General features: G+C 55.6%; 1 protein-coding gene across 1 annotated transcript in view; it reads right to left on the bottom strand.

The window, feature by feature from the left end:
* ITPR1 (inositol 1,4,5-trisphosphate receptor type 1) overlaps positions 1 to 27,098 on the bottom strand; it is a 295,645-nt gene that overhangs the window by 127,697 nt on the left and 140,850 nt on the right. The window contains exons 21-37 of the mRNA XM_066245616.1: positions 25,148 to 25,399; positions 24,482 to 24,623; positions 23,590 to 23,743; positions 21,358 to 21,545; positions 18,418 to 18,556; positions 17,717 to 17,775; positions 16,828 to 16,989; positions 16,536 to 16,706; positions 15,985 to 16,050; positions 14,937 to 15,074; positions 14,257 to 14,382; positions 12,353 to 12,553; positions 9,822 to 10,073; positions 8,613 to 8,738; positions 5,505 to 5,633; positions 4,712 to 4,832; positions 1,760 to 1,944 (exon numbers count right to left, since the gene is read on the bottom strand). Coding sequence (XP_066101713.1) covers positions 1,760 to 1,944; positions 4,712 to 4,832; positions 5,505 to 5,633; positions 8,613 to 8,738; positions 9,822 to 10,073; positions 12,353 to 12,553; positions 14,257 to 14,382; positions 14,937 to 15,074; positions 15,985 to 16,050; positions 16,536 to 16,706; positions 16,828 to 16,989; positions 17,717 to 17,775; positions 18,418 to 18,556; positions 21,358 to 21,545; positions 23,590 to 23,743; positions 24,482 to 24,623; positions 25,148 to 25,399 — 2,611 coding nt within the window. The remainder of the gene's footprint in view (positions 1 to 1,759; positions 1,945 to 4,711; positions 4,833 to 5,504; positions 5,634 to 8,612; positions 8,739 to 9,821; positions 10,074 to 12,352; positions 12,554 to 14,256; positions 14,383 to 14,936; positions 15,075 to 15,984; positions 16,051 to 16,535; positions 16,707 to 16,827; positions 16,990 to 17,716; positions 17,776 to 18,417; positions 18,557 to 21,357; positions 21,546 to 23,589; positions 23,744 to 24,481; positions 24,624 to 25,147; positions 25,400 to 27,098) is intronic.

Genomic DNA, 27,098 nt, shown 5'->3' with positions numbered 1-27,098 from the left:
CTCCTGGACCATGGTCTTTCCATTCCCACACACCGGTCTCTCCTGGACCATGGTCTTTCCATTCCCATTTATCTCCATTCGGGTTTTTTTTTTTTTAAGTTCTACATTTCCTCGATAGTGACTCCGAGTGTAGCCTCCTCAGAGGTCTCCCTCGTCCACCCACCCCAGGGGACGAGGATTCTCGTCGGGATTGTGACACTACTCCCTCCTCTGCTATGTCCTCCCGTCTCGTCACTGACCCTCAGCGGTGTGGCTGCCTGGCTGGTGTCTGTCGCCCTTCCACACCCTGAGCCTCCACAGACACCAAGCCCGTGCGTGGCTCTGCGCTCCGCGCGAGGGGCGAACGAGTGACTCCGTGAACTCGGTCAGCTGTGTCACCTCACGGAGGTCCACTCATTTCCTCTAACGATACCGATCGCGGTCGCCACGGGAAGACTAGACTAACAGGGACGGTAGCCGCAATGGCAGCCCTCACCCAGCGAGGGCTCGCACCTGCCTGGCCCTGCTCTCTGTGCTCTGTGGACGTCCTACCTTCCAGACGACCAGCACAACGAACCTTACCTCGCTGCCTCCTAACAAGGGCTCACTGACATCCGTTCCATAAAATGGTGGTCTGCGTCCCTCCCCTGGAACCTCAGTGGACTGCTGTGACCGCCTCGACTAACCAAGTATGACACAAGGGACGCTACGTGACCTCTGAAGCTAGGTCCTCAAGGCAACACAGCCTTTTCACTTGTCTCTCTGGGACGCTCGTCTTGGGACCCAGCTGCCATGTTGTGAGGAAGCCCAGAGCACGTGGGGAGGCTACAGGGGGCTGTTTCTATCAACGCCTCCAGCTGAGGTCCCTGCTGACCATCAGCATCGACGGCCAAACGTGTAAGATTTCGAGACGCGTCCAACCACAGCCACCACCTGACACCAACCACATGCCAAGAGTGATCCCTACTGCCGTGGCCTCCTCTGCAGGTGCCGATGACTGGCCCACGTCATCAACTGTCTTTAACCCGCCCATCAACCCCACGAGGTCGGTGTTGCTATTGTCCTATGGTACCATCGGGACACCTGAGCACCGAGGAGGGACTCCCCCAAGGTGACACCGTTTGTAAGCTGTGGGGCCAGAGTCTGAACTCGGGCCTGGGGCCCCGTCCTGAGCCTCTGCAGGAAGCTCATTCCCTGCACCTGTGACTCCGTGAGAGTCACTCGAGGTGCTTGTTAACAGAACGTTATGATGTGTGTTTGTTTAAATGTTTACCATCCACCTAACACACGCTACCTCAGCCCCCCTCCCCCCTTAAAGGGAGAGGGGCTCTCTGCATAGGTGCTCAGGACAGAGTATCACCCAGCTGAAATGTAACACACTTTGATTTCCACTTGCCTCACTCTGCTATAAAACTCTCCTACCGGGACCACGGACAACACTGTCACCGCTGATGCCTGGGCGATGGGAAGTGGACCCTGATGCCTGTACTGAAGCGTCCTCTTGTGACCCTCGTATGTCCCTTCCTGACCACAGCACGGTCCCCATTCTTCATAAAGAAACCTGCAGACCTACCCATAACCTTTGAAGACCATGACTTAAGTCAAAAGCTTCTGCTCTGGCCTCCTGGTCCTCCACCCATTATGGCGTCTGACTACCTGCTCACCGCGCTGACCTCTCCCTACGGCCAATCCCAGACTCTCTCGGACCCAGGGAGCACGGCTGCACGTGGGACCTGCCTCGGGCCAGGGAGGGCTCACTTCCCTCGGCAGTGGGCATTACCTGCAGTCTCTCAATGATGTTCCGGTAGTCCCTGGAAGCCGCCAGAACGGAGTCCCGGCGCGCTGCGTTGCGGGCCGACAGCCGCCAGTTCAGGGCGGTCTTCTGCACGATGTTGTGGGACTTGAGGAAGAGGTTGTTGACCTGGCTGTCCAGGTCGACAGGAATGGCGATGGCCCGGCTCTTGGCTGCACAAGGAGAGGAGGACCCGTGAGCCTGCAGATGTCGCAGGAGACACTCTGGAGACAGACCAACCCCCTTCACCCACCAGGCAGATTCTCCACATCCGGGACATGTCAGCTTGCGTGACAGTGGGCGGGAACACAGAGGGGCTGGGCTGAACCCCGTCAGCCTCTGGGTAAGGCTCCCCAACGCGAGTTCTGGGGGCGGCAGCTCTGAGCGACGGCAAAGCGCTCTGAGGATACGCAGTTCGGGCAAGCTCAAGGGTTTTGTCACCAAAAGCCTTCTTATCGCCGATGAGAGTTCACTATTGTAAGAATTATCAAGTCTGGGCACCTGTTTGGCCAATAAACTGTCTTTCCAAAATATTCTCTTTCAAGTTGGGTGTCCTACACGCCAGTCTACAAAACGCTGATTTGAAACCAAACATAACATCAAAGGACATCTACAAGGATGCAAGCTATTTTTTTCCACATGGGTTCTTCTCTTCCCCTCTAAAGAAAACGAAAACTACAGTGTAATCAAGAGGAAAAAACATCGGTCAAGTCCACAGTGGGGGCCAATCTGCAGGACACTGTGAGTCCTCACAACTGTCCAGGTCATAAAAAACAAGGGAAGTCTGAGAAGTGGTCACAGAGCAGAGGAGGCTGGGGAGGCATGCCACCTCCACGCCCACGCACCATGGCCGCCGGGAGGGGACCCTGGGGCAGAAGAGGGACGTGCGTGGAAAGAGTGGTGAGAACTGACTCGCGTCTGGAGTCCAGTTCACAGCCAAGGGCCAGCGTCAGTGTCTGAGTTCTGAGCTGCGTGCCCGGGATTGCAAGGTGTGTCAGATGCTGACAGCGGGGACCTGGGTAAGAGTCCACGGGAACTCTCTGTGTGATCCTTAGCAACTTTCCTGTAAACCTAAAATTACCCCCAAATAAAAAAAAAGTTTACTTAAAAAGGGAAAATAACTGAGACTTAATCCATTTTTTCCATGTGGGAAGTCTCCCAGCCTCCTAAAAACAAAGACACCCCCCTTCCTGTCCTGCGGGCTCTGTGACAGCGAAGCCCAGACGCTAAGAAGGTGCGCTGTCGCCTGCGCCTGATGGGAAAATAGCTCCGGCCCCCGCAAGGGGAACCTGAGAAGCAACGGCTTCAATCCGAATGAAAAAGACAACTTAGGAAAGAAATCATCCGCCAGCCAACACATTTCTAACAGTTAATACAGAAGGTGGCAAACTGGACAGAAAGATACAAATAATCTAAAAATAAAAGGCAGGTTGCCTAGGGTCCCCCCATATCATCTAGAAACCACGTGCTTGGCTACACTTTTCAAGCTCAACAGGAAAACCAGCGACTGTGGTGTGATTTTGCCGGGAGGAGGAACCCCCCAGGGGCAGAGGCTGACTTCTGGGGGTTAACAGGCTTTCGGGCGGGTGGGCCCCTCACTCTCCTTGCCTGTTCCCAGCACGGCCAAGACTTTCACTAAAACATTGTCTCGAGAGAGAGTGCTGAGTGGGTCGACTCGGTCACCTGCCCAAACTTTAACCAGCGACTGTGTGATGTGCGGTCACTCGTGGGCAGCGTGCCGGGGCACCCAGAGCTCCGTCCCAGAGCCTGGTCACGCACACACCTTCAGCAGCCTACCCTCCGTTGAGACAGTGCCACACCGACAACAGAAAGACAGCCCCCCAACCACGTGAGAGACACGGAAATACACAGGGGCGACTGAACGCGGCCACAAGCCCGACTCGCTGGGCCGTGATGACGTGCTACGAATGCTCAGTCTTCGGTGGCTTCCCCAGGGGTCTAACAGACTAACACAGGGACACGACTCTCCTCGACTGATGCAGGAAGATCACCCTTTCATGTCATGTCTACGGGGGAAGGGGCGGGGACAGTGTGACGCAGTCAGGGGGAAAGTCGCCGTCGTTGCCATGACTTCCTTCCAAAGCTGCCGACGAGGGGGGCTATGTGAGGGGAGGGGGCTACGTGAGGGGAGGGGGGCTACGTGAGGGGAGGGGGCCTACGTGAGGGGAGGGGGGCTACGTGAGGGGAGGGGGCCTACGTGAGGGGAGGGGGGTACGTGAGGGGAGGGGGCTACATGAAGGGAGGGGGGGTACGTGAGGGGAGGGAGGCTACGTGAAGGGAGGGGGCTACGTGAGGGGAGGGGGGTACGTGAAGGGAGGGGGGCTACGTGAGGGGAGGGGGGCTACGTGAGGGGAGGGGGGCTACGTGAGGGGAGGGAGGCTACGTGAGGGGAGGGGGGCTACGTGAGGGGAGGGGGCCTACGTGAAGGGAGGGGGGCTACGTGAAGGGAGGGGGGCTACGTGAGGGGAGGGGGCCTACGTGAGGGGAGGGGGGCGTGGAGACCACCGACCACTGAGAAAGGAGCGGTCCTGGGGAATGGACGTGTGCCTCGCGGGACAGCTAGTCTCCACGGGGCTAAGTCTATTTACCGGGTGACACAAATAGTTTCTCGCACGAGGGACCCCCCCGGGCCTGGAACACGCACGTCCGTGCGCTCTAACTTGCTGAGACCTAACATTTAACATTTAAGTGTGGGATCTCGTTCTTTTAAAGCCTTCCTTTCTTTGGGACGGGCTGGCTGCTCATTTTGGGAGCTGCGGCTTAGAAGGAGACCTGGGTCCCAGGCCTGGCTCTGTGCTGCCCGTGGGGGGGGGTGGCGGGCAGGGCAGCTACAGCCAGGGCCCCAGGCACCGCGGCCTGTGTCCCAGTCAGGCCACCGCTCTCCTCCGGGGAAGGACCCGAACCCAGTGGCCGTCTTACCCACGTCGGACAGCACGCGGATGCAGCTCTCCACGGAGGCCTTCTGGCCGGGCGCCAGCCAGTTGCAGTGATAGACCCGGAACACGCCCTGCAGCAGCTGCACAAAGACTGGCTGGCGGGTCTGCAAGAGATTGGGGGTGCGGGACGCGTGTGTGGGTGACGGCCGTGCCTACCGTCACTGAGACGACACTGAACACGGGCTCACGAGCCCATGCGCGAGAGGGGGAGGGGGCGGTGGCCATAGGCTGGCTTCCAGACGCGGCCCAGGCGGGAAAGCCGGACACGCTGCGAGGCCGCGCAAAGGCTCCACGCTACCTAACCAATCACAGGAGGAGCGCTGGAACCGAAGCTTGAGAACAGGGTCCTTGTCTGGTTACCAGCTGGTGTGTGAAGCAGAGCATTGCTGCTCCTCTCTGGAACCGCTGGGGCAGAGGGAATGCCACACAGAGATGCCCCAGCGCACCCCCAGCACCACCAGGCCCACACATGGGACCCGCGGCATCTCACTCCAGCCCTGCACCCCTTCTGATGCGCTCTGGGCTCACACTCGAAGTTACAACTGAGACTGCCAGGGTTTTTTTAAAAAAGTGAGAGTAACATGGTAGCAGGTAAGGGAGAAGAGCGTCTCTTTCTAAGATCAGAGGGAGGGACGGACGAGGGAAAGGGGAAACAAAAGCCCACGAAGCCATCTGCATGGAGCCCGCTCAGGTACCTGGGGACCCCAGGGCTCCCAGAACGGCCCCCCAACCCCACCCTCAGCAGCACTTGGCCCTGCCCCCGCCCTGCTGCTCACCTGCAATGTCGTGCTCTGGTCCGAGAAGGGAGAACTGAAGAACGTGGTCACGATGCTCATGACGATCTCAGTGACGTACTTCTCCAGAATCGAGTCCGCGTGCTTCCTGTCACTCGTGTTGTTACAGGCCTGCGGGACAAGGGCATGCTTTAGACGCTGCGCCGAGACCGGCGGGCACACTGTGACGAGGGTGACCTGTGACCGTTCCCACCGATCGGCCTTCAACGAAGAGTCAAGGCCCGCAGGTCAACACCTGTCCCCTGAAGAGAGAGCAATGATGATAAAAAAAAAAAAAAAAAAAGATCACGGAAAACAGGAGCCAGACCAGCTCCCAAGTCACGAAGAGAATCACAAAACAGTAATGTTGCTGTGCGGCAAACCCGGCCACCATCCCCAGATTCCTGCCCACGTGTGGCGATCTCAAACCCCCAAAGGCAGAAGGAGGGATGCTCTCTACAGCTGCCCAGGTTGTCCCTGAAAGTAACCGTACTCCTACGGAAGCCACTTGTCTGCTCTGGGCCGTGGTATCCTAATCCACACAGTGGTAGTATCCTAATCCACACGGTGGTGGTATCCTAATCCACACGGTGGTGGTATCCTAATCCACACGGTGGTATCCTAATCTACACAGTGGCGGTATCCTAATCCACACAGTGGTAGTATCCTAATCCACACGGTGGTATCCTAATCCACACAGTGGCAGTATCCTAATCCACACGTGGTAGTATCCTAATCCACACAGGGACGAGAATCACACCTGTCAGTGAGGCCCGGAGGGCGTGGTCTCTCCAAACCCACCATCCCTGCTGTCAACAGCAACGTGACCAACCAGCGGGCAGTACTTGGGAGCCGGACCTGACTCAGAACGTCTGGCCGCTCAAGCTCTGGGGCAGGAAGATACTTCAGACTTCCCTTGGACTACACTTAATTTTCCTGCTTAGAATAACATTAGACATTTAGAAGAACAGGTTTAAAAATGTTTTTTTTTATTGATTTGAGAGAGAGGAACAGCAGAGAGAGAGAGACAGAAAGAGAGAGAAACACCAATTTGCTGTTCCACACACTCATGCGTTCACTGGTTGACTCCTCCTGTATGTGCCCTGACTAGGGATTGAACCCACAACCTTGGTGTATCAGGACGACCCTGTAACCAGATGTGCTACTGGGCCAGGGTAGGAAACGTTTGTGAGTGTGTGTGTATATATGTGTGTGTGTGACAGAGAGAGAGAGAGAGAAAGAGGGACAGATAGGGATAGACAGGAAGGGAGAGAGATGAGAAGCATCAAGTTCTTTGTTGCAGCTCCTTAGTTGTTCATTGATTGCTTTCTCATATGTGTCTTGACTGGGGGGGCTCCAGCAGACCAAGTGACCCCTTGCTCAAGCCAGCGACCTTGGGCTCAAGCTGGTGAGCCTTGCTTAAACCAGATGAGTATGCACTCAAGCTGGTGACTTTGAGGTTTCGAACCTGGGTCCTCCGCATCCCAGTCTGATGCTCTATCCACTGTGCCACCGCCTGGTTAGGTGAAACCACATTTTTTTTTAAGTCAAATTTTGCTATCAAATTCATTAGCCCTGAGATTTGAGATATAACATTGCTTACAATAAAATAAAGTTATGAAGCAAATAAAAAAAAAGTCAAGTTTTATTAACTGACTACCATGAGCTGAGTCACACTGAGCACCCTGTGGACACATTCAGAGGATGGTGTGAGGTACTGATTTTACCGCATTTCTGAAGAACTCCATGCAGAGTCAGCCATGCGAAGGGCCAGTGGCTGCTCTTGTAAATAAAGTTTTATTGAAATACAACCGAGCCCATTTGTTAACACATGGCCACGCCTACTTTCACCAGGGCCGAGCTGAGCAGTAATGACAGAGACCAAATGGCCCACCAAGCCAAGCGTAGTTAACATCTGGCCCTTTACAGAAAAACTTCTGAGCCCCGACTTAAAGAAACAAATCGAGGCCCTCCGTTCCAGTCCAGAACCACCAGACTGGGCTTAAGAGACTGGGAGGAATCTGAGGATACATCTTGTCTGCATCACCAGCACCTGAGTGTCATTAAATACCGACCTTGGTTAGAAGGGAAAATCGGTTCCTGTAGGTTCCGTCTCACCCTTGGTAACTGAACAGTCGGGAAGAAAAAAACCCGCATTCTGGTACTCTACAAAGTACCTTTTTTTTCTCTTTTGGACATCACATTTCTAAAGCTGGGACTCACTTCACAATTACTCCCTGAAGACCCATGATACTTGTCTCTTCCCCCCCCCCAATTCTACCACTGAGAAATGCAGATTAAATCCCTGCATAGTCCTGTTACTTGGTAGTCTGTGGCTTCTGAAGGTACATTAAATTCGATGCAAAACCTAACAGAGGCCCTGGGTGGTTGGCTCAGCAGTAGAGCATCAGCCCGGTGCGTGGAAGTCCCAGGTTCGATTCCTGGTCAGGGCACACAGGCGAAGCAATCATCTTCTTCTCTCTCTCCCCCATCTCTCTCTCTCACTCTCTTCCCCTCCTGCTGCCATGGCTCAAATGGTTCAAGCAACATTGGCCCCGGGCGCCAAGGATGGCTCCATGGCCTCTGACACAGGTGCTAAAATAGCTTGGTTGCTGAGCAACAGAGCTGTGGCCCAGCTAGGCAGAACATCACCACCTGGTAGGGGCTTGCCAGGTGGATCCCGGTCGGGGAGAATGTGGGAGTCTGTCTCTGCCTCCCTGCTTCTCACTGAATAAAACACATAAACAAACAAACAAACAAAAAACAAACTGAGAGAGCCGACGCCCTCCCACTTAAGCTCAGAAAGGGGGCTCTCTAAGGAGAGACAGGTTATGGTCGAGGATAAGGAAACCTTATAAACTTTGTATTTTAACGTCCCAGGTGATCATCCACAAATTAATCCACACAGGAAGAAAGAAAAACCAGAAGTGACCCACCCTCCCTGAAGCTGACACGTAAGCTCTACCCTCAGAGGGGAGTCAACAGTAGAAACGAGATGTGTGAGAAAGTAGGAGCGCCGGCCGACTCCGTCTGCCACGACTCAGTGAGCCGAGACGATGGGACCGCTTTCCTTCTGTCTACACAGGAGGCCCAGGCGCAGAGACGCCTTACCCTGCAGATGTCCACCAGGAAGTTCTCAAACAGCTTCCACATGTGGTTGCTGGTGTAGATCTCCTTCATCTCCACCTCCGTGTCCACGTAGCAGTGGTTCAGGAAGTTAATGTATGCAATTTTAACCTGGGGGAGAGAAGCGGGCTTTGGTGAACCACCAGCTCCGCGTGCGGGGCATCGACGGCCGCCTCATCTCAACCGTGGGGGTGGACCACGACGGTATCCCGTTTTCCCCTGCTGGCTGTTATTCCCTCGATTTTTGAAAATTCCTATTTTTATCAAGTTTAAAAAACATAAAGCTTTTGGGAGAGAATACATTTCAGGAGCTCAAGGCAAAGAACGACATTAGAAAAAACCCTGACTACAGAAGAGACGGAGTCCCAGTTTGACCCTGATCAGATGAAGGATTTCTGTTCACGCCAAGACACCAGTAAAGGAGTTCAATGACATGAGCCAGGACACTGTTTGCAACGTGGATCCCAGCACAGAACCCCTCGACCTGTGTCTGGGAGAGGGACATTCCGAGGGGTAACAAGGCGAAGTGCTCGACCCGATCTCTTCTGAAAGGAACGTCGAACGTCACTGAGTAATGAAGGCCGCAGAAATTAGACCCACCAGGAGGCATCACTCCCACCGGACAGAAAGAACAGGGCTGAGGACACAGCACTGTGTTGGCGGGGCTCTAGAGCAGGGGGCTCTGGGGGAGGCGTGGGCTGCAGCCCCGGCAGGAAACCCGCTTGGCAGAGTCAAACCAAACCTGAACGAGGCAGCCCCTGACCCAGCGCTCCACCTCCAAACGCACTCTTGGAGAGATGCACATCTGTGGCTCAAATTCTTTTTTTCTGGGGCCAGAGAGTTTTTGCAATACGGGTGTTTGTTTTAAAGAACAGACTCGGAGGACTGGACTTCCATCCATCCCTAGGAGCCGTATCTATCTCCACCCACGGCTAGCCCATTTCTGAGAAGTTAATTCAGATCAAATCCTTGTTGCCCCATGGGCTGGGCTGTTGGTCCCTTAGAATGGAAACACTTGCACTGTCTTCACCCCTCACAGATGGGACGCAGAAGGAAAAACAAACACCCCCACGTTTCTTTGGCACAAAATCAACACTCGAGACTCAGTAAACTGAAACCTCACAACCCAATGAGCTCGAGGCCCCCAGCACCACGTGGAGACTCGGGAAGGGGACCCCTCCGAGGCGCGCTCACCTCGGGGATGCAGTCCTCGTGGGTCACCACGCGGACGATGTCGTCCAGAGGCAGCAGGGAGTTGCACTTGATCTCGGTGTAGACGTTCTTGCCCTCCGTGCACACGGCCAGCAGCTCCACCAGGTGGATGTGGTACATGAGCGGGCTGTTCTCGTCCATCCGGTCCCGCTCCGACCTCATCATCTGGATCAGAGTCTGGAAGGAGGCTCTGTCATTGTAGAACACGAGGACGTCCTCCCCAGAGTTCACCAGCTGCAAAAGCACGGGCGCGGTTTACGTCACGAGCTGCAGGGGTGGGGACGGCATGGAAGAAGAGGCCTATCCGCAGAGAAAGGTGACCTGCTGGTAGTGACCCTCCCGAACCAGCCATCTCACTGTCACCCGAAACCTGCCTCACCCAGGTGACCACACCCATCTCACTGTCACCCATTCCCATCACCAGCGGAGAGCCCTCCAGGGCAGCATTTTAACCCACAGACACAGAGCTGGCTCGGGTCCTAAAAGGCTGTTCGGGGAGCAGAGAGTCGGGGCGCCAGTGTTCACGTACCAGACGGAGACGGGGACCCCGGCTCACACTCGCATTTCCAGACCTAACAGCGAGGCTGTGGCTTTTCTTTTCTAAACGTTTCCACTTTCCTTGTGTACTTTTCCTCTGGACTCTGACACTGAGACTGCCTCACCTTGTCACGGCCACAAATTACCCACTTCCCACGAGGACACACCTCCCTTTCAGCCCTCCTCAAAGAACCAAGGTATCCTCGTCACAACCCGTCACCCAGCACGGTGGCTTTCTAGAAATCTCCTTAAGAATCAAACACCTTCAGCACTGCACAGAATGCCAAAGGGCGGGTACAGATGCCAACGTAAATACGGCCAGATATGGCCGATGCAGTCCCGTAACGACGACTCACCTTTCCGAGCGCTAACTCTACGCCGGACACCACGACAAGTGCTCAGAGCACTGACAGCCTTTCCCATCTCACGGCACACGTGAACTAGTTACTAAAATTCTGAAGCACACCCAAAAAATCTATTTTTGGCAAATCCAACAACAACAACAACAAAATAGGTGCAATTTTGATTCATTCACACCAGAAGGCTATAGTTGGGTTGGCTATTGTCATATTTTTATTTGACAAGCTAGAGAAAAGAGGTCTGAACCTAACTAAATAGTCAGGTACTGCATGTTTAACAATTCTTTTTTTTTTTTTTTTTTTTTTTAAGGTGAGAAGAGGGAAGATTATGAGGCAGACTCCCACATGCACCCTGGTTGGGATACACCTGGCAACCCCATCTGGGGGCTGATGCTTGAGTACCGAGCTATTTTTAGCACCTGAGGCCACCGCTCAGACCAACTGAGCCACAGGCTGTGGGAGGGGAAGAGGGAGAAAAGAGGGAGAAAAGAGGGAGAGAGAGGGGGAGATGCAGATAGTTGCTTCTTCTGTGTGCTCTGATCAAGAATCGAACTCGGGACATCCATACACTGAGCCGATGCTCTATCTCCTGAGCCACCAACAAGGGCCAGTTTTAACAATTCTTGTGGCTGTAGATGAAGCCCCTAACCTCACTGTGCCTCACTCTTGTCTGCATCATCCAGGACAAACCCGATCCCTAAGTCACAGTGCTATGGCAAACGTTAAACAAAGGGTCATCTAGAAATTTCCTAGAACAGTACAACAGCATGGTGGGCTTGCAGTACCTGTTACCTAGTACTATCATCAATATCTCATTTAATTTGCCTATCAGCTCCTCATGTGAGCACCACCAGACCTTTGCCTGACAGAGATGCACGCTGAGGGTCTGAGAAGTCAAGTCACACGTCCGGAGTCACAGAGCCATGAAGTGGTACAGCTGACTCTTACCTACACTAAATGACCTTCCACCGGACTCACACGTACATATGGGATCATAAAGCCCCGTGGTAGGTAGGTTTACCTGAGTTTTCATGTTTTAAAAAGGTGGACAGAATAAACGGAGCGGATGTGACAGCCAGAGTCACAGGAGTGGCAGAGGGCACGGATTCGGCACAGAGAACGCGGCAGGACCTGGCCTGGTTCTGTGAACCAGCTTCTTCTCGTGAATCAGTGAGCAACACGTTCTCTAGCTAGCCAATCAGTGTGAATAGCAGGTGAGTAATTAAAGGCTGCGTATTCCACAGGAACGGAGTCTACTCTGGCTCATGGGGTTCCAGCCACATCTAATTTCCAACCACTGTATTTTGGTTTATTATTCCTGGGGCTTTTTGTTTGTTTGTTTGTTTGGTTTTTTTACTTGTTAGGAAAATCTGAGCCAAGCTTCCTTAAAATGAACAAACTTACTGCTGTAAAAAACCAGATTAGACTCTTGGCTGCGTCTGCAGCTTAAGTTCACCACATGACTGACCACGCGCGCGCGCACACACACGCACACTGGCTCCTATCTCCATCTGGCTCCAGGAGAGGGCGCCAGTTCCTACCAATCAGATGCAATAGTCCTAGACTTTCTATGGAACCCCAGAGAAAGGCGTGTATATAGCAGGAGACGGCGGTCACCTCAGCCATGACCATGTCCTGGCACTTTTTGATGAACTTCCCTTCGGCCTTGACAATCGTCTGCAGGAACTTGATGTACTGGACGTTGCGGCCGTGGGTCTCGATGCAGTGGACAAAGTGCTGGACGACCCTCTCGTTGATCTCACTGCAGAGCTGGAAGTCGTTCATGAAGATGTGCTGCATCGTCACGGCCTCCAGGATCTGGGGGGGGCAGGAGACAGGGCACAGGGTCAGGGGCCGGGCCGAGTGCAATGGGGGGAACAGAAGAGCCTGCCCAAATCACAGAGAGAAGCGTCCTCCGCTCTCACCGCCGCGCTGTCTCCTTCTTAGTAAGCTTTCCAGGCGTGTAAACACCCAGAGGACTAAACAAATCACTACTGTCCGGTGGAAGGGGTCACCAAGGGAACACTGACACCCTGATGAAGATGCAGAATAGGCCACACAGGAGGCCCATCCCCCAATCTCACTGCCCTGATGACTTCTACAACCATCAATTCATTCTGCCTGTTCCTGCCCTTTATGCAATCTTTTCCAACTCATGCGGTCGCCTGTGTCTGTAGCTTGCTCTTTGTCACTGCCATGGACATGTCCGTGTATGAGGAGCCCACGGTCGATGGGCATTTGGGGAAGCGTCCAGTTTCCCAAGTTGTGACACTATTCTTACTATAAATATTATGGCCAGTGCTGTACTGGACATGCTTGTATGGTGTCTTCTGGTCAACGTGCAACTCAACATGCACATTTCTGTTGGGCTGATACCCGGGAGCAGAATTGTTGGGGTGCAGAGTTTAAATATGCCTGGCTTTAGAAGACATGTCCAAACAGCTTTCAAAAGATGTTAACAACTCACACTCTATAGGATGGCTCATCTGTACCCCTTTTAACACTCAGGATCGTCCGTCTTTTCAATTTCAGTCCTATCTTCCTTCATTCTGCCGACTAACACCTGGTCACGTGTCATTAGCCACGTGTATATCCTCTGCTATGGTGTGTCTTGTTTTAAAGGTGTTTGCCCACTTTAAAAAGTGGGTTGTGAGTTCTTTCCTCATTGGCTTCTCTGAGTGAGTTATGTAATCTGGACATGAATTCTTTTCCAGACACAGGCACTGCGAACCCTGTCTCCCACGCCCTGGCTGGTGGCCTCTGCCTACTCTCCATTGTGTCATTGGATGAATAATTTTAAAGAAGCTCCACTTATCAATATTTTCCTTTCACGATTAGAGCTTTTAGCATACTGTATAAAAAAACTTCACTTTCCACAAGTCATGAAGATATCTGCATAATATCTTCTAGAAACTTTATTTTCTACTTTTTACCCTGAGTTACTGGGCTACCGAGATCCTGCTCGGTGTGAGGTAGGGGGCTCTACACTCTGTCTTTTGCCTTTTCTTTCTCTCAGCACCACGAAAAGGGAACATGACCCGTCAGTCCAGCGGTCCTGATTCTGCAGAGCTCTAGCAGTACTAGTGAGTGTGTGTGCAAACGTATGCCCCCGTCTCTTTTTAAAAATTACAAAATATGCATTAATATATTTTACAAACATCTACTTGGCAAAGTGTTACAAAGTGACTTGGCGGGTAGACTATTCTGTGTTTGTATAAACACAGCGCGTGTGCATGACGCGGAAGGATGGGGCTGCGGTGTGAGGATCAGCGCCGCCCTGACATGTGACATGATGAGAAATGTTATTAAGAAACAGAGGAATATACGTCACCTGGTCCCTACCAACCTCCACCTCCTGCCCTCCCTTCTCTGCCCCAGAGCAGGGCGATTTATGTGCTCGGACAGTCGGTCAACATGTTTCCTGAGTGAGTGTTGTGCTGCCGAGTCCCAGCGGCCACAACAGCAGAGCCAGCTGCCCGTCAGGGCCCGCGTGCCGCCCCCCGCGTGGGTCTCGCGCTTACCCCCGGGTTGAGGAACAGGTTGATGTGCTTGTGCAGCAGAGCCTGGTTCTGCTGGTTTCCCGCACAGAAGTTCTGCAGAAACTCGTGGGCCAGCCGCATTATCTCCTGCATCTTGGTGTCCTCGGCCTGCGCGGGAGGGGACACCCAAAAACGGCTTGAGGTCAGGCTGCACGGTGTGGATGGAGCGTGGTCAGCAGGAGAAAGCGCTCATCCCCCGGCCAGAGGCCAGGGTCAAGTCCAAGCCCACCACCGGCTGTCCCGGCAGTGTGAGAGCCCTGACCGCTGCCCTGCTCAACCTGGAGGGCAGCCAGCAACTTCCCCACTTCCCTCCCACCAGCCTTGGGCAAAAGGAAGGGATGTGATTCAGGGACCCATCACCAGCTGGGGCTGGGACCCCTGCTGACAGGCGGTAGGGGCGGGGCCAAGGCTTGTCTGGGGTGGGCCACCGGCAGGTGGGGTGGGGCTGCAGGCAGCAGGGGGCGGGACCGAGGGCGGTGGGGGGAGCCATGGATGGTAGGGCGGGGCCTCAGGGGCAAGGTGGTTCTGCAGACATTAGGGGCAGGGCCATGGGCGTTAGGGGCGGGGCCTCAGGGGCAGGGTGGTTCTGCAGGCGTTAGGGGCGGGGCCATGGACGGTAGGGGCGGGGCCTCAGGTGGTGGGCGGGGCGGCTGGGGCCTGACCTTCTCGTAGGGGATCTGCAGCAGCTCCAGCACCACAGCGTGCGCGCTCATGTTCCTGAGCAGCCGCTGTTGCTGCTTGCGGCTCTTGCGCACGGATGCGCTCTCCTGCACGCACAGCTTGCTGAGCCGGATCAGGATCTGGGGAGACAGGGGCGGCCGCCTCTCAGTTCTGCACAACGACCACGGTCAGTAACACCGGGCTGTACACCTGCAACGCTGAGAGGAAAGATCTTCGGCCTTCTCACCCCCCCCCCCTCAAAATGCTAACTATGCGAGTGATGTGGTCATCATTTCATAACGTCTATCAAATCGTCACGTTGTGTACTTGGAAAACACTACAATTTTTCCAGCTATACCTCCATAAAGCTGGGGATGTTTTTAAAGAAAATGTTTTTAAAGAAATTAACCTCAGAAAACCGGAATGCAGGGTGTGGTGGGCAGGGAGGCCAAAGGGACCAATATATTCAGAACTGAAAACGGGACATTCCTCCAATATGTAGCTCCCCTGCTGATGCCACCACACCGATTCCACGTCTGCTGAGGACACGTGCTTCCACAGGAACCAGGGGGCAAGGGCGTCAACAGCAGGGGGGATAGTTTCAGAGAGCGCTCTTAAAATGTGGCACTCAGAGCCACTGCCAAGGACGTGGGAAGAGCTGGTCTGGGGTCCTAACTGCAGAGCTCCTCCACCCTCCCGACTCTGCCCACCCTCCCCACAGACTTCTAGAGAGCCACAGCCCTCGCTGGCAGACCTGTGAGTCATATTGCTGAACTCTCATTCCACTGTAAACCCGGACAGTGCACCTGTGACAGGTACGGAAACCAAGGACGTGCAAAACTGTAAGCAGCAGGGGTGGGATCTGAACTCAGATCTGATGCTAAAACCCATGCATCATGGGTCTACTTTCTCCTATTAAACTTCCCACAAATAGAAGAGATAATGTGCACCTTCAACCCCAAAGTGCAGGCCTCAGAGTGGGGACAGGCACACTCATCTCTCTGACCACCTGCAGCCCGCAGGGAGCAGGGGGCGGGCGGGCGCACTCACCTCCTTGACCACCCTGTAGTTGTAGCTGCTTGTGCTCTCGTGCTTCTGGGGCTGGTTATTCCCCTCCTAGGACAAAGTGGACATGAGTGTGCTTTTCCACAACTCCCAGGGACCTGCTCTCTGCAGGGTCAGCACCGCCCGTGAGCAGAGAGCAGGAGAGTGGCCGGGCTCCTGCCCATCATTTACCTGCCCCCACGCACTCCCCTCTGACTGAGGTCACCTTACTGATGGGGGAGAGGCTGGGGGAGGGGGCGGGCACGGCTGCAGACCCGGCTGTGTCCCAAGTGCTATGGGAGGGAGACCTGGTCCAGTCCCCTCCATCATGAAGTCTACTCCACACGGTCCAACGTGACCCTCAAGGAGTGGCTAGACCACTGTCACTTTATGTCCTGGAACGACTGCTGCTCCCCGGCTACTTAACCAGCTGAACCCACCCACGAGGGGAAAGCCCACCCCATCATCTGCATTTTTATCTAAAACCAGAGGGGGGCTCACTTGTTCCAAGGGGCGCCATCCCTCTCCCTTGGGGGCGTTACCCGAACTTTACCCACCTCGGTCTTCTTGTGTTCGTTTTCTCCCGACACGCCGTCCAGGGCCTCGTCGGGGCCCTGCCCCTTGTACACCCAGAGCTCCGACTTCTCCACGATGGACCGCAGCTGGTCCAAGTCCTGTTTGATCTGTTTGTAGTTGTCCACATCCTGACTGGTGACGAGCAGTTGAACCTGAAGGGAGGCAGGCAGTGAGTGCCACACACAGACACGCCCATGCACACGTGTGCCCGTGCGCGCGCGCGCGCGCACACACACACACACACACACACACAGGCAGGCCACCCTGAACTACCTGTTTGAAGGCCTGCAGGACCTCCTGCCTCTGGCTGAAGTGCCGGAAGAGGAGCTGCAGAGCCCCCGACACCAGAGGTGGGTAGTCGTGCATGGTCAAGTGCAGCAAGACCCGGAGGAAGGTCCTGCCGCCGTGGTCGTCCAGGTCCAGCGGGGTGTTCTCCTCGCTGCAGGAGCGCATGGGAGGGAAACGGCCAGGTGAGCCACAAAGGCCCCCTGGCTCTCATGCCCCCAGGGCCCAGAGCCCTCAGCTGCGTGGGAGTCTCACCACTGCCTCCCTCACGGGACTCCACTCTCATTGAGTGCTTCTAACAAAGCGGGGAGGTGAGGGGGGGAGAGGAGGGGAGGATGGGAGGAGGAAAGAGGAGGCAGGAGGAGGAGGCGGGGGGGGAGGGAGAGGGGTATGGGGAGGGAGAAGGGGAGAGAGGAGGGGAGGGGGGTGGAGGAGGGGGGAGGAGGAGGGAGAAAGAGACAGAGGGGGAGGGGGAGAGGGGGAGGGAGAGGGAGGGGAGAGGGAGAGGGGGGAGGAGAAGGAGGGAGGGGGGAAGAATGTAAATGGGGAGGAAAGGGTGCAGAAGTAGGTGGTTTTGCTAACCTTGCTCAGGTTCAACTCTCTTTCTTTTGACCCTATTTCTTCCAATTTAAAAAATCTTGTAATGTGTGTATTTGGGGCAACTTCCTTAAATCCTCCCTGTTGTAAGCACAACACCCCCCCCCCAAAGCCTAGGATCATTCTGACCTGAGTACTAAGAACTACAAAGGGCAGTAAGCAACGGAAACCCAAGGACTGACGCTCTCCTCTGTCTAGTGAAGGAGGAACCCTCTGAGAGCCCAGTGGGAGGTCCCTCCCAGCCTCAGGACCACCCACAGGACAGGAGCTGGAAGTACACTTGCCTTCCGCCAAAGATGCCCTCCGCTTGTTCCTCGATGTGTTCAAAGTCAAGAGCACCTGGAAGGTTAGAGGGCGGAACTTGAGACACAGACGGTCCAGGGGCTGCTGGCGAGCTTCCCCCACGTGGCCTTGGCCCTCCCCGCCCGGGGTCAGCCGTGAGTCCTGTGGAGTCCTGCGCTGTGAGGCTGAGCCAGCTCAGCCCGGACCACACTGCCCATGGCCCTGGCGTGCAAGGCCCCTCAGCTCTGCCGGCTTCCTACCCACTGCGCGGCCACTGTGACAGCACCGGTCACCCTGGGGGCTCGGGCCGCGATACGGGGGTTATTTCTGCCACCATCCCACCCCTGAGCCTCCCCCACTGTTTCCTGGGCAGGGAAAAACGTCCACTGGAGTAAAAGTTGCTAGTGGGCACTTAAGTTTGCTTGGTGAGTTGTTTTTTTTTATTTGGGGGGTGCCTTTCGTGGAACACACACTAGAACCCTCGGCCGCCGCAGGACCAAGGCACTCCAGGAGGGAGGGACGTAAGACCTGCCCCAGAGGCTCTGGGCTCTGTCAATCCCTCCCGCCCCAAAAGGAGGACCCCGGGCTCTTGCTGCAGAATACAATCCTCTCCCCAAAGTGCCCATTTTACTCTCTTTCTACAACCTGCTGCCCGGACCCCAGCTCTCACGGGCCGGGCGCTGTCCCCCCAACGCTGACCTGGCACGTTGCCGGGCCCCTCCTGGCTGCTGCTTCCGGAGGACGTCTCCGAAGTCTGGGAATTGCTTTCGTCGAACTCCCGCTTAAATATACACAGGAGGCAGGAGATCCTGTAGTCCAGCCTCACGTTCAAAATAAACTAGAGGTTCAAGGGGGACGGAGACAGAGGGGTTACGCCAGCGTGCCACCGGCGGCCCGCGGCCAAGCCACCGTGCACGGCTGGGCCTGCCGCCGGCCGCGACCGTCCCCTTCAGCGCTGAACAAGCCACGTATCTGGCTTAGGTTTCAAGTCTCGGTCACCACAGACTTCCGGGGGGGGGGGTCAGAGCAAGTCCGCACGCAGCACCCCAGTGTCTAGGGGAGGCTGTGGCGCCCCGGAAATTAACGTGGTACCTGGAACAATACCTCACTCCCTCCCCACTCCGTCCTCACAAACACGAACACGACCTGCTTCTGCAAGTGTCGGAAGCTCACCCTGAGAAGGGGTCAAGTCGGCTGCTTTTCACTTAAGGGGACGAACGGGGAAAACACGTTTTTACTACTGAAAACGGGCTTGGTTCCTGTTCTTCATTTCCGGTCATTTCCTCTGATGAGGACACAAGCCCTCGGGTCCCCTCTGCTTCCACTCCTTATCGAGTCCCCTGACCTCCACTCCATCACACAGTCACCTTTCCCATGGCTGTTACTAGAGCCAAAAAGAAAGGTGACCGCCTGGCCGTGTTTGGGACGCTGACCGATGTCGTCCCACCCATTCCCTCCTTGTCTCTGCCTGGTCCTCTTGGGGACTTACTCCGGCCCAGCCAGGGCTGTCTCCTCTCCCAGACCGAGACACAGCCTTGGCTGGTCATCCAAGCTCCAGGGCCATGTTTCCTACTGACCACTGGACATCCCCTTTGGTGTTTTCTCAGAGACTCAAGTGCAAACCTAGTTGTGTGCAGAACTAACATGTCATCATGCCGGGGTCTGTCACCCTCAGCCCACCCCGGGGATCGCCGAATGCTCCTGCCCAGACACACGCCTCATCCACAGCCAAGTCCCGCTGGCTGCACCCCCGCCACTTCTCAGGGGTCGCTCCTGTCATTTACACCTGCGCAGGTAGGTCCTCACGGCCCCCTGCCGCGGCCACCACGAACCGAGCTGACCAGATGGCACATTCTAAGGTTCGCCTCCACTTGAAATCTTCAGAGGCTCTTCATCACCCAAGTCCTCATGCATGAGGTGCAGACCTCTCCAGATGGTGGTCTGCGCCTCCTTTCCACACTCCTTTCTGACAACTTCCCTTCAACACGCTCTATGTCCCGGTCCGAGGAGAAGTGCTTCCTGACCCGGGTGCCAAGATGTCCCTGGTCTGACCTGCTCCTTCCACCTGAGAATGTCCCCTTCCTTCTCACTGCAAACCTGTCCCAGCTGGAAGGCTCAGCTGAGACCCTGCTCCCCACGTAGAGCCTTCTCTGGTCCTGACCAAGGGGGCTCACATGATAGACCCCTTGTCCAAATCACCGAGACCCAGCAAAGTGCCCTCATGTGGCAGGTGGACAGCAAGCATTTGCTGAAAGAAAGAAGGAACCGGCCAACCATTCTCAGATTCCCATACTGAGTGGTTCTCAAGACGAGACCAAGTTTCCACCGCGTCACGGCCGACACACATCAATGACACTGACCCAACAGTCACCCGTGACACCAGCCCACTTCTCTGGGTACCTTCACAGCCAATCTGCCCAAAAGAGCTGCCCTTTTCTGCCCCCCGTTAATCTTCTCCCATTCCCTCCTGAGCCCCACCTGCCAGTTCCCGAATCCGCCAAGCAGGACCCACCACAGGGTCTTTCCACCTCTGCCTCTGAGACTTGTCTCCTAGACACGCACACGGCAGCTCCTCCCTCCATCCGGGTCTCTGACAACCGGAGAGGGTCCTCTGACAATCCATCCCTAAACGACGATATCCCTGTCCCCGGTGCCCCAGCAGCTCCCCACCCATCCCGGCTCTCCTTTAGAGCTTAGCACTCATCACGGACACTAAACACGGTTTCTGAGCATTTCTCTGCCTCCTCCCCAAAGGTAAGCTCTTTAGAAGTAGGAATTTAATCTATTTTTTTTTTTGTATATTTCTAAAATGAGAAGTGGGGAGGCAGTCAGACTCCCGCATGCGCCTAACCGGAATCCACCTGGCACGCCCACCAGGGGGCGATGCTCTGCCCATCTGGGGCGTCGCTCTGTTGCAACCGGAGCCATTCTAGCGCCTGAGGCAGAGGCCACAGAGCCATCCTCAGCGCCCGGGCCAACTTTGCTCCAATGGAGCCTTGGCTGCAGGAGGGGAAGAGAGAGACAGAGAGGAAGGAGAGGGGGAGGGGTGGAGAAGCAGATGGGCGTTTCTCCTGTGTGCCCTGGCCGGGAATCGAACCCGGGACTTCCACATGCCAGGCCGACGCTCAATTGCTGAGCCAACCGGCCAGGGTGGAATTTAATCTATTTTAATCACGCCTGTATGTCTAAGGCTCTAAGTCCTTGGAAGAATCAGATTCAGTGAAGAGCTGTTGGATGGATGGATGGATGGATGGATGGATGGATGGATGGGAGGAGGAGGAAGGCGGGCACTGGCAAGTTGATGGAAACCTTGAGCTGAGTTGTGACCGGTCAAGCCGGGAAGTCAGGACGCTCGGACACGCCCATGTGCGAATGCTAACAGAGAGGAGCAGTGAGCGTGAGACCTGGAGGCTGGTGACGGTGGAAGCTGGCAAGTGCAGGAGTGCCGGCACAGCGGGAGGGACAAGGGCACACCGGGGTGGGTAGTGACCACCAGAGAGGGGTGAGGAGGGCTGGCTCTCAGAAGGGGCCCCAGGCTGAGCTGAGCACCCACCTCTGCCCCCCCCCCCCAGCAAGCTCAGGGCTCCGTCAAGCGGGAGGCGGTGGGCACACCCTTCCCCCGCCCCGGCTGGCCGTTACCTGTAGTATCTCGATGATCTTCAACTTGGTGTCCATGACCATGATGTCCTCCTTCTCGGGTTCTGCCTGCTTCACATTGCCTTCGGGGGCAGCAGCCATGGGGGTCACGGGCAAAAAGCCCCCTCCCCGGAGCACCACCTGGGTCATCAGCTCCCCGACCCCATGGATGGACCGCATCACGTGACTGCCTAGATGGGCCAGGACAGACGTCAGTCCTGACAACGTCCCGGGTGGGTCATCAGCTCCCTGACCCTGTGGATGGACTGCATCACGTGACTGCCCAGAGGGACCAGGACAGACTTCGGTCCTGACAACGTACCAGGTGGGTCATCAGCTCCCTGACCCCATGGATGGACAGCATGACGTGACTGCTCAGAGGGACCAGGACAGACCTCGGTCCTGACAATGTCCCGGGTGGGTCATCAGCTCCCCAACCCCGTGGATGGACTGCATCACGTGACTGCCCAGAGGGGCCAGGACAGACCTCAGTCCTGACAATGTCCCGGGTGGGTCATCAGCTCCCTGACCCTGTGGATGGACTGCATCACGTGACTGCCCAGAGGGGCCAGGACAGACCTCGGTCCTGACAATGTCCCGGATGGGTCATCAGCTCCCTGACCCTGTGGATGGACTGTATCACGTGACTGCCCAGAGGGGCCAGGACAGACCTCGGTCCTGACAACGTCCTGGGTGGGTCATCAGCTCCCTGACCCCGTGGATGGACAGCATGACGTGACTGCCCAGAGGGGTCAGGACAGACCTCGGTCCTGACAATGTCCCGGGAGGGTCATCAGCTCCCTGACCCCGTGGATGGACTACATCACGTGATTGCCCAGAGGGGCCAGGACAGACCTCGGTCCTGACAATGTCCCGGATGGGTCATCAGCTCCCTGACCCTGTGGATGGACTGCATCACGTGACTGCCCAGAGGGGCCAGGACAGAACTCGGTCCTGACAATGTCCCGGGTGGGTCATCAGCTCCCTGACCCTGTGGATGGACCGCATCACATGACTGCCCAGAGGGGCCAGGACAGACCTCGGTCCTGACAACGTCCCGGGAGGGTCATCAGCTCCCTGACCCCGTGGATGGACCGCATGACGTGACTGCCCAGAGGGACCAGGACAGACCTCGGTCCTGACAATGTCCCCACAGAGCACTCTGAAGTACTTGGCAAGGGACACAGCTCTTTGGGAACAGTTATTTAACATGTCCCTGTCCTGATACATTCTCAGGACCCTGGGAAACTGAGAGGGTTAATAATACCCATCAAAACCAGGAGTTTCAGGGAGAAATGGAATAAAAGTGAGGTTTGAAATCCCCAAAGGAGCCCTTTTTTGTATTCGCCTGCCAGACCTGACTGGTTATCTACTATGTGCCTGGTTCAATGTGCACAGAACCGGGGCTACGGGGGTCAACGTGGCACTGGGCTGGCACCGCCACCGGCAGCCCCTGGTCGTGAGCACACGGCATTACCTGTGAGGCCCCGTCCCCTCACCTGGAACGAGAGCACACTGGAGATCAGTGACAGGGTCAGTGATGAGATTGTATGCAAAGTAACGGCTGAGCTCAGACCCCCACGGGGACGCGACTGTTGTTGTAGCTGCAGTGACCCATGTCACCGTGACCCGTACAGGAGTCCCTAATGTGTGCCCGGTCTGACCCGTGACAGAGAAAAACGCAAACCCACCAAGCAGACGTTCCTATTCAAACTGGAAATAGACACCAGATACAAGCCTGAGCTTGACTACCCGGATACGGACACCAGGACCGGGAGCCTCGGGCCACATCGAAACCAAGGACAGGGCAGGTCTTTTTAACAGGTAAGCACTCAGACCGTTAGGTCACTTTCAAATCGTTCCGCAAAATACACAGAGACATATGTAAGAATAAAGGAACTGCCTAAAACTGGTAACCACCGTGGAATCTAAGCCGTGGGTCTATGGGCGCCCCACACACTCATCCTGCGGCTTGCCGTTGCGTTTGGAACGTCCACAGTGAAAAGTCGGGAAGACAGGACGGGTCAGGAGAGGAGAGGACCCCCCTGGGGAGGACGCCCTGGCGTGGACATGCACCCCGCCCTTGGCTCCCCCCCCCGGGGAGGACGCCCTGGCGTGGACACGCACCCCGCCCTTGGCTCCCCCCCCCCCGGGGAGGACGCCCTGGCGTGGACACGCACCCCGCCCTTGGCTCCCCGTGGACACACACCCCGTGCTTGGCTTCCCCACACCCACCTTTGTTCTCTTCCCCTTTCGTCATCTTGCTGATGGGGAAGATGGTCGTCACGTGGACGCAGTCCAGTATGGCCAGCAGGATTTTGGTTAGTCGTAGAAGGTCAGAGAAGTTGTAGAAGCCAAAGTAGATGAGATTCCTAGCCAAATTTACAACCTATGGTAAAGAGAGAGAGAGAGAGAGAGAAAGAGAGAGAGAAGGTATTACACAAACTGCAGCCTTCTGCTCCACTTGACACTGACCAGTTGACCAATGACCACTTCCGACCTTCCTTAGAAGACCTACTTTGCTTACAATGTCTGACCCGACTTCATTCTGTTTCCTAAGGGGATGTGAAGAAATGAAACCCCGCACAGCCACTGATCTGTGTGGATGACCGGTTACTGAACAACCGATCTCGTCACTGGGTCCGTACGGCTTCCCCCGGATCTGCCTGGAGCGCGCCAGGGAGCTCTCCAAGAGGACCCAGGAGGCAAGGCCGTAGTCCTCGCACACAAAACTCCTCAAAAGGAGAGAGGGCTCACATCGAAAGACTTCCTCTCAAAGGTGATTAAGATCTATGTCCTTCCAATGATCGTGACAGGTCCCAGACACAGTCCGTCTCTCTCTTGTCGTGTTTAACAGAACACACGGAGCCACCCGCCTTCCTGTCGTTCTAAGTGACTTGGCGCTCTCCGCGTGGTTCTCCTAACGGCATAACTACCGTTAAGGGGTGCGACTGGCGCCAGTCAGCTCGGGTGTTCTGCACACCACGGAGTGGAAGCCCTTCCTTTCTACAACCAAATCAGCGTCCCGGGATGCAGACCACCGCGCACCCCGAGCCGTTTCCCGGCTGCCCCACAGGGGGGTGACCAGCGGAGAGCCACACGCACAGCTCGCCTCCCTGGGGGTTACCTCGAAGGTGAGCTTGTTCTTCTCCTTGTCCGAGAAGGGGAACCTCTGGCAGACCACGTCCCTCAAGTACTCCTCCACGAACTCCATGGTCTGGGCGAACCGTTCCTTGATCTCATCTTTGGACGCCCCGCTGCTGTCGTAGCTGGAAGGGGCGGAGAAAGGGAGGGGCGCCAGGTGTCAGCCCCGTCCCAGGGAGGCCTTCGCGGAGACGGAGGGGGTGCGGGGCTCGGCTGCTGCGGAAGCCAGCAAACGCCCCTGTCCCCCAGCTCCCTCCCCGTCTGTACTCATTCCCCCCATGAGCACACAGCACCAAAATACACGTCTCAGTCACGCGTGTCATCGCCTGTCTTTCCCCACTGGGGTGCAGACTGTCTAGTCTGTATGGAAGTATATTCCTGCTGACATCAGTGGACACAAACACTTGTTGAATAAAAAAGATAAACGAGATATAAAAATCTAATCGTGCCATCTTTTGCATTCTTGTAGAAACAACCTTTGCCATCGGCCGTTATGTTTAAAAGAAGAAGAATGATGTCACCGGTCGTCCATGGTTTAACTAGACCTAACCTGACCGCAGGGGTCTGTCTGTCCCACAGAACAGCGTAAACGTGAGGGTTAAGGTGACAGGCGTCTGGACGGGGACAAGGCACAGAGGGGCGGGCTCACTCGTCAATGGCGATCTCGGACGGGATCTCCGACCAGAGGCGGGCGTATTTGACGGGGGTGACCTGCTCCTGGGGGTCTCGGTCCACATGCATGTGGAGCATGAGCCGGCAGAAGGAGGCCCTGAGGTCGTAGGGCAGGTTCTCGTCCGACATGCAGCGCAGAATGAGGTCCACGTCCAGCTGGCCGGAGATTTCATTGATGGCCAGGTACTGGCGGTCCAGGCACATCCTGGCGAAGAGGTTCAGCTGATACCTGGAGACGAGGAAGGGACGTGAAGCCCTCGCGCTCCGCAGTGGCCGAGGGTGGACGGGACCCGTGGCAGGACGGCCCGAGGGCCCAGGCTCAAAGCAGGTGCACGGGGCCCTCTGGACGTACACACCAGCACCCCTACATTGCTTCTGTGCCACGAGCAGGGAGCAGCTCAAGCCGGGCCAGCGGTCACTGACTGTGCCCACCTGCTCGTCTGGGGTCATGATGTGTCTGCTCAACTCACCAAATAGACGGGAGGACACATGGGCCGGAAATGGCTATTTCCTCTGTCGTGTTTTTATTCAGTAGATCAGAGACCATTTAGGACAGGGGTCGGGAGCCTTTTTGGCTGAGAGAGCCATGAACGCCACATATTTTAAAATGTAATTCCGTGAGACCCATACAACGACCCATGTATGCTATGCATTATCCAATAAAAATTTGCTATTGTCCCGGAGGACAGCTGTGATTGGCTCCAGCCACCCGCAACCATGAACATGAGCAGTAGGAAATGAATGGATTGTAATACATGAGAATGTTTTATATTTTTAACATTATTTTTTTATTAAAGATTTGTCTGCGAGCCAGATGCAGCCATCAAAAGAGCCACATCTGGCTCACGAGCCATAGGTTCCCGACCCCTGAAGTAGGAAATACTAATGATGGTGCCCATATGAATCTCATTAGTAAATTTTCTTTTTAGATTTTATTTATTGATTTTTGAGGTGGGTGGGGAGGAAAGGGTGTGGGGGGGGCAGGAAGCATCAACTCGTAGTAGTTGCTTCTCGTAGGCGCCTTGACTGGGCAAGCCCGGGGTTTTGAACCGGCAACCTCAGCGTTCCAGGTCAACGCTTTATCCACCGTGCCGCCCCAGGTCAGGCCCACTGGCAATTTCACAGTACTTTTAGGCTCTTATCTCATGTCAGCATCCTCTTTGATGTCTACCCACACATCACAACTGTGGGAGAAGAGGCAGGGACCCTCAGAGCGCCTCTGGCTCTCTTCCCCACCCGGCCTCCCGTGCTGGACGAGGCGCCTCTTCCATCCAATCTCGGAGGAGACTCGTCACGCGTTAAAAGAACAAGCAGGCTTGTTCACGTGAAAGGAGAAAGATGTTAGCTTCTAGGGGGGTTAAATCCTGGCTCCCGAATTTCACGCTGTTATTTATCACCCATGACCCCGAGTTTGGAAAACGTTCCCGGCCTCCCTCGGTACCAGCGAGGGGCAAACGCGGATGATTCTATCTCATGTGCGTTAAGATGAACAAAATCAAAAAGCATCTCAACATTTGGAGTCAGCGATGATGAAGGGAAATGGAAGTTCTCGTTCACAACCGCGGGGAACGAGAGTGTGTGCACTGAGATGCCTGATCTGCGGCTGCCCGGTCAGGTGTTCCCTCTGCGGTCTCTCCCAGCCCACGCGTCCACCCTCGCTGTGGAATGGAACCTCTCAGGTCTATGCACACATGTGAACGGGGCTGTCCCCTGACGTGAAACACCAAACTGTCTCCTACCTCGGGATCAGAGGACGAGGAGAATGGAGCACGGGAATAAAACGGAACCGCACTGGCAGTCAAGGTTAGAGAGGTGAATCTACCTCCGTTAACACGGGCCCGCTTCACAAACAACGCATGCTGAACAGAGAAGGCAGGCCTCAGAGCAGAACCTGGGGGAGCTCCCACGGATACCGGATTTTAGGCGTA

This window comes from Saccopteryx bilineata, chromosome 10, assembly GCF_036850765.1.
Source record: "Saccopteryx bilineata isolate mSacBil1 chromosome 10, mSacBil1_pri_phased_curated, whole genome shotgun sequence".
Classification (NCBI taxonomy): Eukaryota; Metazoa; Chordata; class Mammalia; order Chiroptera; family Emballonuridae; genus Saccopteryx; species Saccopteryx bilineata.
Note: the sequence above shows the minus strand (reverse complement) of the source record. Positions and strands in the feature narration are given on the sequence as shown.